Here is an 11,896-nt window from a genome sequence, read left to right as displayed (position 1 = left end):
TCGACGAGGCTAAGACAACCATGTAAACTGTTTTCTCATATGAGGTCGTTTTGTAGGTGTAATCATCCAAACAATAACCTAAAAACGAAATATTAGTACTTCCAACACAACTTAGGCCCTCGAGATGAGATCGGATGGCGATGACCAAGACTTCAAAGATGTTCATGTCGACGATACAAAACTTCTTCATTAGAGCACATCTTCGTTTGAGGTCACTTTAATAATGTTTTATTTCGTGCTAAAATCTGATGTCAACAACAAGCTTGAATATGATTATGTTCTGATGGTATCAGCTAAATCAACATATGCACTGCACAAAATTCAAAATGAACATATGTGCTGCATTTTAAGCATATCTAAGATCCTTGAGTGGCTTTCCACATTTAGTTACTTTACCAATGTGGTAACATTGGAGACTGAAGTCGGCACCCAATTAAGCAGTGTTGGGACCTATCATCTTCAATCTTCATGATGTAATACACTACACTGTGAAAACAAGGATGGCTGGACCCCTCAAGTGTAAAAAAGAGTAATAGGTTATTTTTAATTTTTGTGGGGGCAAAACAATAAACAAGTTACTACAAATGTGGTTACAGACCAAGTTAAAGGGAAGTCTAAGTCCCATGTGCCACGGGCCACCACAACTTTGTAGTAAAAGAATAGTCATGTGCATTAGTCATGGAAACCTAGCCTAATCAATAGCAAGTCATCACTTTCATCCAACTCTGAAAAATATGAACTTTTTCCAGCCTTTATACAAAAGTACCAATTCAGAACTTCATACCGAATGACTAACATAGGAAGCTCACAAGCACAAGTTTCATAGAAGGAAAAACAACCGCATAAGTGATCCACACATGATCGAGTAGCTTCTTCCACTAGACAAGGTGAAAAAAGATGCAGAAATTACTACCAAAGTTCTCAAAATAAGGAAACCATATATGAAAATAACACAGGGGATTCCAATGTATTCATAAACTATTCATTTATTTGTACGAATATGAATATACAAACTAGAGATGTTTACATAAAAGATCAATGGAAGTAAATATCTAGCAGGCCTCTACCTCGGTGATAGTAATGTCATCCACGGACATGCCCACATTATCTCCGTGGTCTCCTGTTCCATGGTTCTGTTGTCGAAAGTATAAAGGTTCCTTCGGAGGAAGAAGCGGAACTGTTTCATTTTCCAACATGGAGACAATGGATGACATGCATGGCCTATCATCTGGATAGTCTTGAACACATAGAAGACCTATTTGAACGCATCTAACGACTATGTCAAGTGGACAATTTTCCACAATTGACGAGTCCACCAATCCTCTCGCATTTCCATCTTTCCATAACTTCCACGCCTAAACCAATGAAATCATAAAGTTATTATGATGCTTTGAGTTTTTGAAAATAGAGAATTTTATGTACTTACATAAGCCGTAAGGCTTGGTGAGTCATCCGCTATGACATGGACTGAACTAATCTTTAATCTGCTTATAATCTCCAACAGTAGGACACCAAAGCTATAGGTGTCAGACTTGACAGAATAGAAACCTTCCGTTGCGTACTCAGGAGACATGTAACCGCTGTTTGAATCATTTTCAAAAATTTATGTTATTTGACCCCTAAATAATTACCATGTCAAACTATAAGTTGGTTTCATGTATTACTTACAGTGTCCCGACAATGTGGGTAGTTTTTGCTTGTGGCTCATTTCCCTCAAATATCTTTGCTATACCAAAATCAGATATTTTGGGGTTCATTTTTGCATCTAGCAACACATTGCTTGCTTTGATATCTCTATGAATTATTGTCAACCTCGAATCTTCGTGTAGATAAAGAAGCCCCCTTGCAAGCCCTTTAATTACCTTGAACCGGGTTGGCCAATCAAGTATGGATCTCCTTGTAGTGTCTTCGAAGGCCAATGCAAAATAAACTCAGTAAACCAAAGAAAGTTTTGCAAGAAGTCTTCAAAAGAAAAAAAATGGTTTGTGAGTTGTGACCATAAGTTAGAACATACCAAAAAGGAAGGCATCCAAACTTTTATTATGCAGGTATTCATAGACTAGCAACTTCTCATCCTCGTGAGCGCAATAGGCAAGAAGCTGAACGAGATTCTTATGTTTCAATTTGCTAACCAAGATCACCTCATTTTTGAACTCATCGGCCACTTGCCTAGAAATCTTACTGAGTCTTTTTACAGCGGCTTCCTTTCCGCCTCCGAAAATCCCCTACATCAATACATAATTCTTAAATTTGAAGTGAACACGAGAATGGAAAAAATCTAACAAGATCACTATCGTGAAATGGCATCTTACCTTATAAACTACTCCAAAACCACCTCTGCCAATCATGTTGTTGTTTGAGAAATTATTTGTTGCAGTACTGATCTCTTCAAAACTAACCGACGGAAGCTCTATATTTATCTCAAGTTCATTGAGCGTGAATATGTCCAAGGGTTGTCGCGTAGCATTGTTCTGAATATTGTTGATTCTCCGTTCACCTGAGATGAATACCTTCACATCAATATTGCCTTACAAATACGTCATAGACAATGCATCTTAAAAAAACTGAAACAAAAAGTTGTTCTACCTCTTAACTTGTATGCCCATACAAAAGATGCACATGTGAGAATCAAAAGACCAGCAATTATTGGTAATGCAATCTTCAGTACAGTACCCTCTTTGTTAACTGCACAAAATAAGAAATAGTCACCAAGTGAATGAAGCTTTCAAAATTTAACATGCCTTTAGTTAAGTGTACATATATTCTCTAGATTCTATTACTACCTAAATTCTCTGACTTTAACATCCAAAAATACCAAATAAATTTTGAGTTCAAAGTTTTTACGATCTGATAGTTCTACATGATTAATGCGGGTGATACCACAATGGTCTGTATGATGTGTTTCTTTTAATCATGTTTAAATTTAAACTGATTTGTTTAGGAGCGGCGTATACCAAGTCGCTTGTCGTGAAACATGATGCGAGGCATGGTCGCTCCAATTTCATATACCTACTCTACTCGCTTTCGTATGCACCATGCATGCTGTTAGCTCGTGGGAGAATCAGTAAAAATATCTGAAATGAAACAGTGTATGATTGTTCTAAAATTAATGGTTCATTGGTGTTTCTATATCTAACTTATTTACTTTATAGCATCTAAAAACAAGATATCATGAGCTGGTACTGTTACGCAGGAAACGATATTTCAAAAACCTATGACATCAAGTAGCAGGAAAAAAATAACGATGAGGTTAAATAAGAAAAGGAAAAAGGAAAGAGATTTTAACTACAAGAAGGGGAGGAGATTGCTCTGAACAAGAAGATGGTTAACTTTCCACATTGTTGTTTCTTCTTGGTAGATGATGTTTTCTTGTTGTTGAAAAAATTGGTAGAAGATGCTTAATTATGCAGGTTAACTAAATGCTCTGTCATAAGCTGCCAACGCAACAATCAACAGTCGCGGCAAAGCGCGGCTACTCTTCTACTCCAGCCCCGTGGTTATTTCTTTCGTGTTGTACAGTCTAAGATTCGAATCCGGTCATACACACAGATTGGGATTCAGGGGTTATATGCGTTTACATGGGCTTTTTTCTGAGAAGAAAATTGAGGGGGTGTTCGCAAAAAAGAACCGTCCAGATGCACCCATTTGGCCATCTAGCCAGGGACAGCAGGGCCCCTCTTGGCCATCCAGTCGTCAACAATGGGTCCCCTACCACACTATCACGCTTCGTCAGCACCGTGGCAGTGTACGGCCGGAATTTTTACCGTATTTACATGCCAAAGCCAAGATGATGCATCAGTTCAATGCATATCACAAGTTCTAGCACCAAACTGATCGTTTGCGCCAAGTTCAAGCATCACTAGTGTTATTGGCTCAATTTTAAATGCCAAAAGTAAAGCAAGCAATAGTGACAACATGCGGGTTTGTGAAGGAATAACCACCTGGATACAATACACTGTCATACGTACCTGGAGATTTGGGTGCGATGACCAATGCAGCGGCACTAGCATTTGTCACACACGTGAACGTCCAAGACTTCTTCCCTGCCTCCCGCTTGTGGACGCACAAACCCCCGGCATTCTCGCAGCCCCCGCACTCACTCACCACCGCCGACCTCGACCACCTAAGCTCGAAGCCTTTTTTCGGCGCAGGGACGACGTCGTGAAGCAGGTTTGTAGTTGTACCGCCATGCGGAGACGTTCTCAGAACCGGCACTGCGACGACTTTCTCGCATTGGGTGGTGTAGTCGTACGGGGGCAAGTCGCCATGGAACACGTAAGTGCTCTTGCGTTCCTCGCTGTTGAGGCAGTCGATGAGGTGTCCCGCTCCAGCGCTGTCGTCGATGTAGGAGCAGTTCACCAAGAAGGTGAGGTTGGTGTCATTGGCGGTGAGTGAAAGTGTCGGGTGGGAGCCGGACGAGAGGATGAGATTCCGGCCGACGAACGGGCAGGCTTTGTTGTGCTGTGAGAAGAAGTCGAGGTCGAACAGGGAGACCCTCCGGTCGCCGTCGACTGTGTCGTCGTAGAGGATGTTGGTGACGGCGTATTCCCCCGACGGCAGGAACAGAACGAGTGTGCGGCCGCGGCATTCGAGGCGGAGGCTCGGATGACCGCAGTGCCAAGCGTCGCCCATATCGACCCAGAACGGATACCGGATTTTCACCTTGCCGCACTGGTGGGCCGGGCAGACGGCGTGTCGGAGGCCAGCACGCCGACGACAAGGAGGCTAAGGAGGAGAAACATTATCTGGAGAGCTGTGTTGTGCACTTTTTTTTATTGCTTTGTAGGTTTTTCTTCAAAAATGCACGTTCTGGTCCTCTTCTCCCAAGGCCCTCCTCCATTTTATAGGCTTCGCAAGCCCATGCATTATGGCTCGGCCCGGTTTCGTGTGTGCCCGGCACTACCCTGAACTGAATTGGGCACCTATCGTGTGGCGTTGCTTGCCTCGCCCGGTTGGCGAATCCTCGCTTGGCTGGCTTGTCCCGGTTTCCTGTGTGCCCGGCACTACCTGAACCGAATTGGGCACCAATCGTGTGGCGTTGCTTGCCTCGCCCGGTCTCCCAGGGTTTTTTTTGAGCGATAAACCAACTTTATTACTCAATTGTCAGGTTTACCTGAATTACAAAAGGATCGTGGGGTGAACCCAACCACACATGACGTCCTTCTTCTAAGGATGTAGAGAACTCCTATTTCTTCTTTCTTTTCCAAAAAGCTAGGCTTTTTCTTGCCTCCCGCCGGCGTTGTCGTCGGTCCGTCCCGTCTCCGATGGTCTTAGGGCCATGAAGGCGGAGTGGATCTCGGCTCTTGCCAGTGGGAGGGCTCCGTTTTTAGAATATATATTTTTAGTTTTGTTAGGGTTTATGTCCTACTCAGGAAGGCGAGACGGCGGCAACTTCTTGAAGATGGAATAAAAGTCTCCCCGCCTAGCCCCCGTTTCGGTGATGCGTCTAGCATCGTCGGTGGACATGTGGAGGTGTGTCTCCGGCGGATCTGTCTTTGATGGATTTGCTCGGATCTGTTCGTCGTTCGTCTGTGTTCCTGTGTCTTCAGGTTGGATCCTTCTCATCTACACTTTTCATCGGCGGCGGTTGCTGTTCTGGTGCGTTGATTCTATGAGGCCTTAGCACGACGACTTCCCGACTGTCTACTACAACAAGGTTTGCCCGGGTCCGGCGATGGAGGGGCGATGACAGCGGCGCGCCTTCAGCTCGCTTCAGTGCTTGTAGTCGTCGCTAGATGGTTTACGGATCTCGATGTAACTTTATTATTCTAGTGTTCGTTGTACTATCATGATTATTTTGAGGGTTTGAAACATTTCATTCAATTAATCAACGTGTCGAGCAGAATCGCTGGCAACCAAAGACTGGGCAAAGGTAGGGGTGAGACCCGGCCATACGGCTTGGGGTGCAAGCTCCATCTTCGACCCGTATAGCGCTAAAACGTTTGCAACCTTATTACATGCCTGAGGGCAATTGATTATACAAAAGTCGCTAAAGTTCAGAGTAGCAAAAGCTTTTATTTTTCTAAATAATAGATTGAAAGTTTTCCTCGCAAAGAAAAGAAAACTCCTATTTGAGAGCTCCTAGGATGTAGAGAACTCCTATTTAATCGTGTGGCGTTGCTTGCCTCGCCCGATCTCCCAGGTGAGATCTCCTATTTGCCGCGCGCCGGCGGCAAATGATAGAGCCTTCGCTGAAGGCATAGCGCATGGGCCCGCCCATTAGGACGAAACGAGCTCCTGTCAAGTAAAAAAGTAAACAAAAATTAATGCGTCAGCAAGAGCTCGAACTCACACCTCCCTTTTCACAACGAGAGTAGCTTAACAATTTTTTTTTGGTGCGCTGTAGTGATTGATTCGAGGCGGGAATATTTAAGTAACATACCCTTTTGATTTTTTTTAAATACACATTGAACATTTTGTAATATACGTTGGACATTTTGTAATATATGTTGAACATTTTTTTAAAATAAGTTGAGTCTTTTAAATAATACATGATTAAATGTTTTGTATTATATGATGAACTTTTTTGAAAAAATAGGAATATACGCACTAAACAAATTTCAGATACACCCTGAACATTTGTGAAAATACGTTGAACAATTTGCGAATACATATTGAACATTGTGTAATATACACTGAACAGAAATTCAAAAATATAGTGGATATTTGTATATTCATTGGAAAAAAACAGAAGAAAAAAACAAAACCAGAAGAGGAAAAACAGGATAAAAACCAAAAACCAGAAAATAAAATCAGGATAAAAACCAAACTAGAAGAAACAAGGACAAATCCAGAAGAAGAAACCAGGAACAAAACCAGAAGAAAAAAGACAAGAGAGAAAACCAAAACATGGAAGAAGAAGAAAAAACTACGAAAGAAACAGCAGCGAACGAAAACAAGCACACGAACCCCGTAGTAGGCCGGCGCAACAAGTACGCGACGAAAACAGCTGCGGGTGTTTCCTCCACAGCTTGACACCCGCGCGCGTCAAGTAGGAATTGCCCTCCCAAGTACAGTTTTCAACCGGGGACCTGTCGATTAAGGGACAGGAGTAACCAGTAGGCCATGTTAGCGCTTGTCTTTTCTATACTACTTATAAAAGAGCAAACATAATCTTTTTAAGTGCATCCCACAAAACGTACACGGATACATTACCATCGCATGATTAGTCCCATTAAACTCAATCTAACGGCTAGCCTTAACCTATCTGTTCTCTGTGTGCACTTAGCAATTTACATTGACTGACCGTACTCCACCGTGGAGGAAAATATGAAGTTCACGCCTGGTCAATTAGGAAACTATAATCACGGACACATCCTATTAAGAAACTAATCACAGACGCATCTAATTATTAGGAAACTAATCACGAACGCATCCTATTATTAGGAAACTAATCACGGGTGCATCCTATTATCTATACTACTTATAAAAGAGCAAACATAATCTTTTTTAAGTGCACCCCACAAAACGTATACGGATACATTACCACCGCATGATTAGTCCCACTAAACTCAATCTAACGGCTGGCCTTAACCTATCTGTTCTCTGTGTGCACTTAGCAATTTACATTGACTGACCGTACTCCACCGTGGAGGAAAATATGAAGTTCACACCTGGTCAATTAGGAAACTATAATCACGGACACATCCTATTAAGAAACTAATCACAGACGCATCTAATTATTAGGAAACTAATCACGAACGCATCCTATTATTAGGAAACTAATCACGGGTGCATCCTATTATTAGGAAAATAATCACGAGCGCATCCTATTAGGAAATTAATCACGAACACATCTAATTATTAGGAAACTAATCACGGATGCATCCTATTAGATAACTAATCACGAACACATCTAATTATTAGGAAACTAATCGCGAGCGCATCCTATCGTCTCCTATCAGGGAATCGCGATCGCGGGTAACCTGTCGTCACCAGCCCACCACCCACGCGAGCCATAATGGGAGACATGCGAAGAGGAGCTGCGGCTTCCTCCAAACACGCACACATGCCGTCGCCGCCTTCGTCTTCTGCCTGGAGGGCGGGTCACTCTTCTACTGACTGCAACGACTTTGCATCATACAGAGAGACCAACCATGTTTCTCCGAATATCTTGAATCATGATCCTTATGACTTCATCTCTACTACTTATAAGAAGTACATTTTTTCATTTGACTATTTTCCTGACATGGGAGGTAAGGTATGTTTTATCCACTAGAGTTGCTAAAATTGGAAGCATATCTGCAGTTTTTTCTTTCTAAACCGGCATTTGTTGGCCCTTTTTTGCCACGGTTATTCTTACAAGTGGTAGCCTACGTATCATTATTACTACAAACTCAGAGGATATTTGTTATATTGTCAAAATTTTAGAATGTTGAGCCCTTAAAGAAATGTGTAGTACTCAAGTAACTGTTCCAAGTTGTCATATTAATGCTTTTGTCTAGTGATTAACAAGTATAATTGCGCAATTTATCAATGAAATTTTTATTTGGTTTACATGTTCTATTTACATAATAAAGTAAGTCACTTTTCTTGCTTCCAGACGTTACAACACTTGTGGTGTAATAGTAGAATCGGATGGTCCAACTAGCATTTTTTTTGTCTTGTTTCACAACTGATTCTATGCAGTCAAGACATCTCTACACTTCTCTATGTGACAATGGCTTCCTCTTTTCAACAAACCATAGAGGTCTCTTCCCGCTATTGTGTGGTTGACACTCAATTGTAATAATAATTCTTGACTGGAGTTTGTTGGCACTGAAACGGTTCCTTAGCTTGTCCTAAGTGACATTTTCATGTGTGATTATACTTGCATAAATGTGTGCATATGGAGAATCATGATGAATCTTCTAAATAATTTTGAGTTTTATACATTGGGAAAAGTGGGTGGTCTTTTAATACAGGAGACATGTTGATTAAGGAGAAACGATATTTCAAATTATTTGTATGAGTTGGGAATAAGAGATTGTGTACTTTATAGGGAAATTTCAAATTTATGAATAAATTGTCTTGTATTAAGTATAGTATAATGTGTTAATCCAAATAGACGCGTGTTGCACGTGCACACTTATTAGTTCAAATAGACGTGCGTTGCACGTGCATATTTACTAGTTTAGGATATGTTAGCGCTTGTTAATTGACACTTCTTTATCTCTTTTTATTATGGAAAACGTTTCTAATCATCCGGTTGATTTCAGCCGGGCGTAAGCCGCCTCCCCAGCCGCCACGTGGCTATGTGTTTTGGCTGATTCCACGCTCGTTCCTTTGTGTGTTCACATGGAACCGCTGTTGTTGATGTTTTACCTCGCGCACACGCATACGTCATATAGCTTGTGCCTACACGGTAGCTGCTGCTACTCCCTCTCTCATTTACTACCTCTGCCCTTGAAAGAGTGTACTTTTAACTTTATTGGAGGGTTAAAATATCTTAAAATTTGACCGAGTTTGTGCAAAAATATATCAATGCTTGTGAAACTAAATAGATACATGACGAAAATATATATTATCATGAATGTAATGCTACTAATTTGATGGCATAAATATTGGCCTATTATGATATAAATACGGTCAAACATTAAAAGAATGACTTTTCAATAAGGCTGGTCATAGTGGGGAGTAACTTAGACTAGTGTCTAGGCTAAGTTACTACCTTCATAATGCAAAGTAACATAATAGTAGTAATTTAGATGGCTTCATTAATTACCTTGTAGACTCATCTAGTCTTGGAAACCGCTATGTTACAGTAACATATTATGTTATCATCTCTCATTAATTAGTTGCCACATAAGCAAAAAAATTTTGAAGTGCGTTATGTTACTAGTTAAGTTACTTCCACTATGACTAGCCTAAAGTTAAAAGTACACTTTTTTCAAGAACGGAGGAAGGAAGTACCCTTCAAGTAGCCTTTGTCTCTTTAGTGAGTTAACCGCATGGCTCTGCATGCTGCATGCCGTAACCATTCTAAGCAAGCCTAGCGCGAGTTTGGCACTGACCATTGCTTTTGTTTAGCAATTTGGGCATCCCCGTTGCATGTAAAACACTAGCAACTTTGAGTAGCCTTTTTAACGCCGCCACCACGGCCGTCAAACCATTGCCATCGCAGCTGCCAGACCGCTGTTGTATCATCGTCGAAGCACCTGTGCCATCATAGCAGCACTGACATGGTCGGGAAGCACGCCTTTGCAACATCATCGAAGTAATCGTGCCTTCGTCGCAGCATCGTCGCAATCATCGAAACACGTCATTGCAACATGATCGAGATCGTTTGAAGCATGCCGCCATCGCCGCGACTACCAAAGCACCCGTTGCCGCCAATGAAGCACGGCGTCGCAACATAATCAAAGCAGTCAGGCTGCCGTTGTAGCATCACCGCGGCCCTCGACGCATGTCATCGAAGCACACCGTGGTCGTTTGAAGAACAACGTCGTGACATCGTACGCCCAATGAAGCATGTCGTCCCAACATCATCGAAGCAGTTAAGCTGCCATCGTATCATTGTCCCGACCGTCAAAGCACGCTGACGCAGCATCACCGAAGTAGCCGGGCGGCCATCGCGGCATCACCATGGCCGTTGACGCACGCTGTCGCAGCATCACCGAAGCAGTCGGCCTACCGTCGCAGCATGCGTAGTAGCATCGCTGCAGCCGTTGAAGGAGCCGGGTCACCATCATAGAATCTGCCATCCAGCGACGCACTACTTGCGGCCTCACATCGACGCCCGCTGCAGCAGCATCGTCGCCTCGACTTGTAGTGTGCGAGCCCTCGTTCGTAGCAGCCACTTCGGCGCATGTCTTTGCAGCATCTCTTGTAGCTGCAATGGAGACGGTCGTTTTGGCTTTTAATGTTGCATGCTGCTACCATACACTTGCTAGAGGTATGGCCAACACTACCAATCAGTCGGATGATAATCACGTTTTTCAAAACCGCCTTGTGAGCCGTGCGATTAGGCCCAACCAGCCATCGGATTTTCGGGTCACGTGGGTGCGTGAAGCCAATCAAACCACCGCTTTCATACAAACCTGTGTTCACACATATGTACGCATGCAGAGCATTTGACTATGGCGTCGCAACGCGGCTGTCCGTGCATTGTGGCGCGAAGAGTTTCAGCCATGCACGTTCATGGCTTATGGTGGCACGGAATCAAAAAATGAGGGCCAATGCTACGAATCAACCGGCTGATACCCGGGAGATTTAAGCCGCCTGGCTGACCGTACGATCATCCCCACAGCGTCGTCGGATCCTTCCTCTCCAGCCGTTTGAATAGTCTACGCTCGCACAATCTCCTCTTCACATCACACAACAACCCCATTCTCTCCTTCGATCTCGCAGCACCTAGAGCCACCAGCGAGATGCTGCATCGGAGCCCGGGGAGCCGCCGGCGAAGCTTCACTGCAGCTACAACATCGGCGCGGTGGCGCTCCATCACAGCACTGGACGCCTGCGGCTATGCTCCATTGAAACACCGGCCGCTTCGATGATGCTTCATCACAATCCCGACAGCCACCGGCGAAGCTCCATTGCAGCACTGGTGTCCCTCCGGCGAAGCTCCATTGAAGCACTTGACGTCCTCGACGGAGCTTCATCGCAACACCGGCGACCGACCTGCGAAGCTTTCATTGGCAGCAACGGGTGCTGCGACGCAGCGCACGGCGAAGACGGTGGAAGCTGAGAATATGCAGCGCCCACGGCCATTGAGGATGCTGCGATGTAGCGTTAATGACGATGGGTGCAGCGACGCAGCATGACGTCCATGACGGAAACTCCAACACGGCGTGCACGATGACGGCTAAAGCTGTGATGCAGCACCGGCGGCCATGGCGGATGCTGCGATGCAGAGATAGGTGATGCGATGCAGCGCGATACGATGTCGGCGGCCATGGTGAAAGTTGTGATGCAA

General features: G+C 43.6%; 1 protein-coding gene across 1 annotated transcript; it reads right to left on the bottom strand.

Moving 5' to 3' along the window:
- Positions 1-968: 968 nt before the first annotated feature.
- LOC123190765 (cysteine-rich receptor-like protein kinase 10) lies at positions 969-4,798 on the bottom strand. The gene is made up of 7 exons (XM_044603476.1): positions 3,969-4,798; positions 2,587-2,685; positions 2,313-2,497; positions 2,015-2,225; positions 1,669-1,906; positions 1,427-1,580; positions 969-1,355 (listed from the first exon to the last, which is right to left on the bottom strand). Exons 1-7 carry the CDS (start codon positions 4,630-4,632, stop codon positions 1,053-1,055), a joined length of 1,854 nt encoding a protein of 617 aa, XP_044459411.1. The 5' UTR covers positions 4,633-4,798; the 3' UTR covers positions 969-1,052.
- Between the last annotated feature and the right edge of the window lie 7,098 nt (positions 4,799-11,896).

This window comes from Triticum aestivum, chromosome 2A (genome assembly GCF_018294505.1).
Source record: "Triticum aestivum cultivar Chinese Spring chromosome 2A, IWGSC CS RefSeq v2.1, whole genome shotgun sequence".
Taxonomy (NCBI): domain Eukaryota; kingdom Viridiplantae; phylum Streptophyta; class Magnoliopsida; order Poales; family Poaceae; genus Triticum; species Triticum aestivum.
Note: the sequence above shows the minus strand (reverse complement) of the source record. Positions and strands in the feature narration are given on the sequence as shown.

What these genes read in the sequence shown, in the direction of transcription:
- LOC123190765 (XM_044603476.1), bottom strand. Translation starts at nt 4,632, where the DNA reads ATGGGCGACGCTTGGCACTGCGGTCATCCGAGCCTCCGCCTCGAATGC. An exon ending in ATGGGCATACAAGTTAAGAG is followed by an intron (nt 2,498 to 2,586) that starts GTAGAACAACTT and finishes TATTCATCTCAG; the next exon opens with GTGAACGGAGAATCAACAAT. An exon ending in TTTGGATGCCTTCCTTTTTG is followed by an intron (nt 1,907 to 2,014) that starts GTATGTTCTAAC and finishes TGGCCTTCGAAG; the next exon opens with ACACTACAAGGAGATCCATA.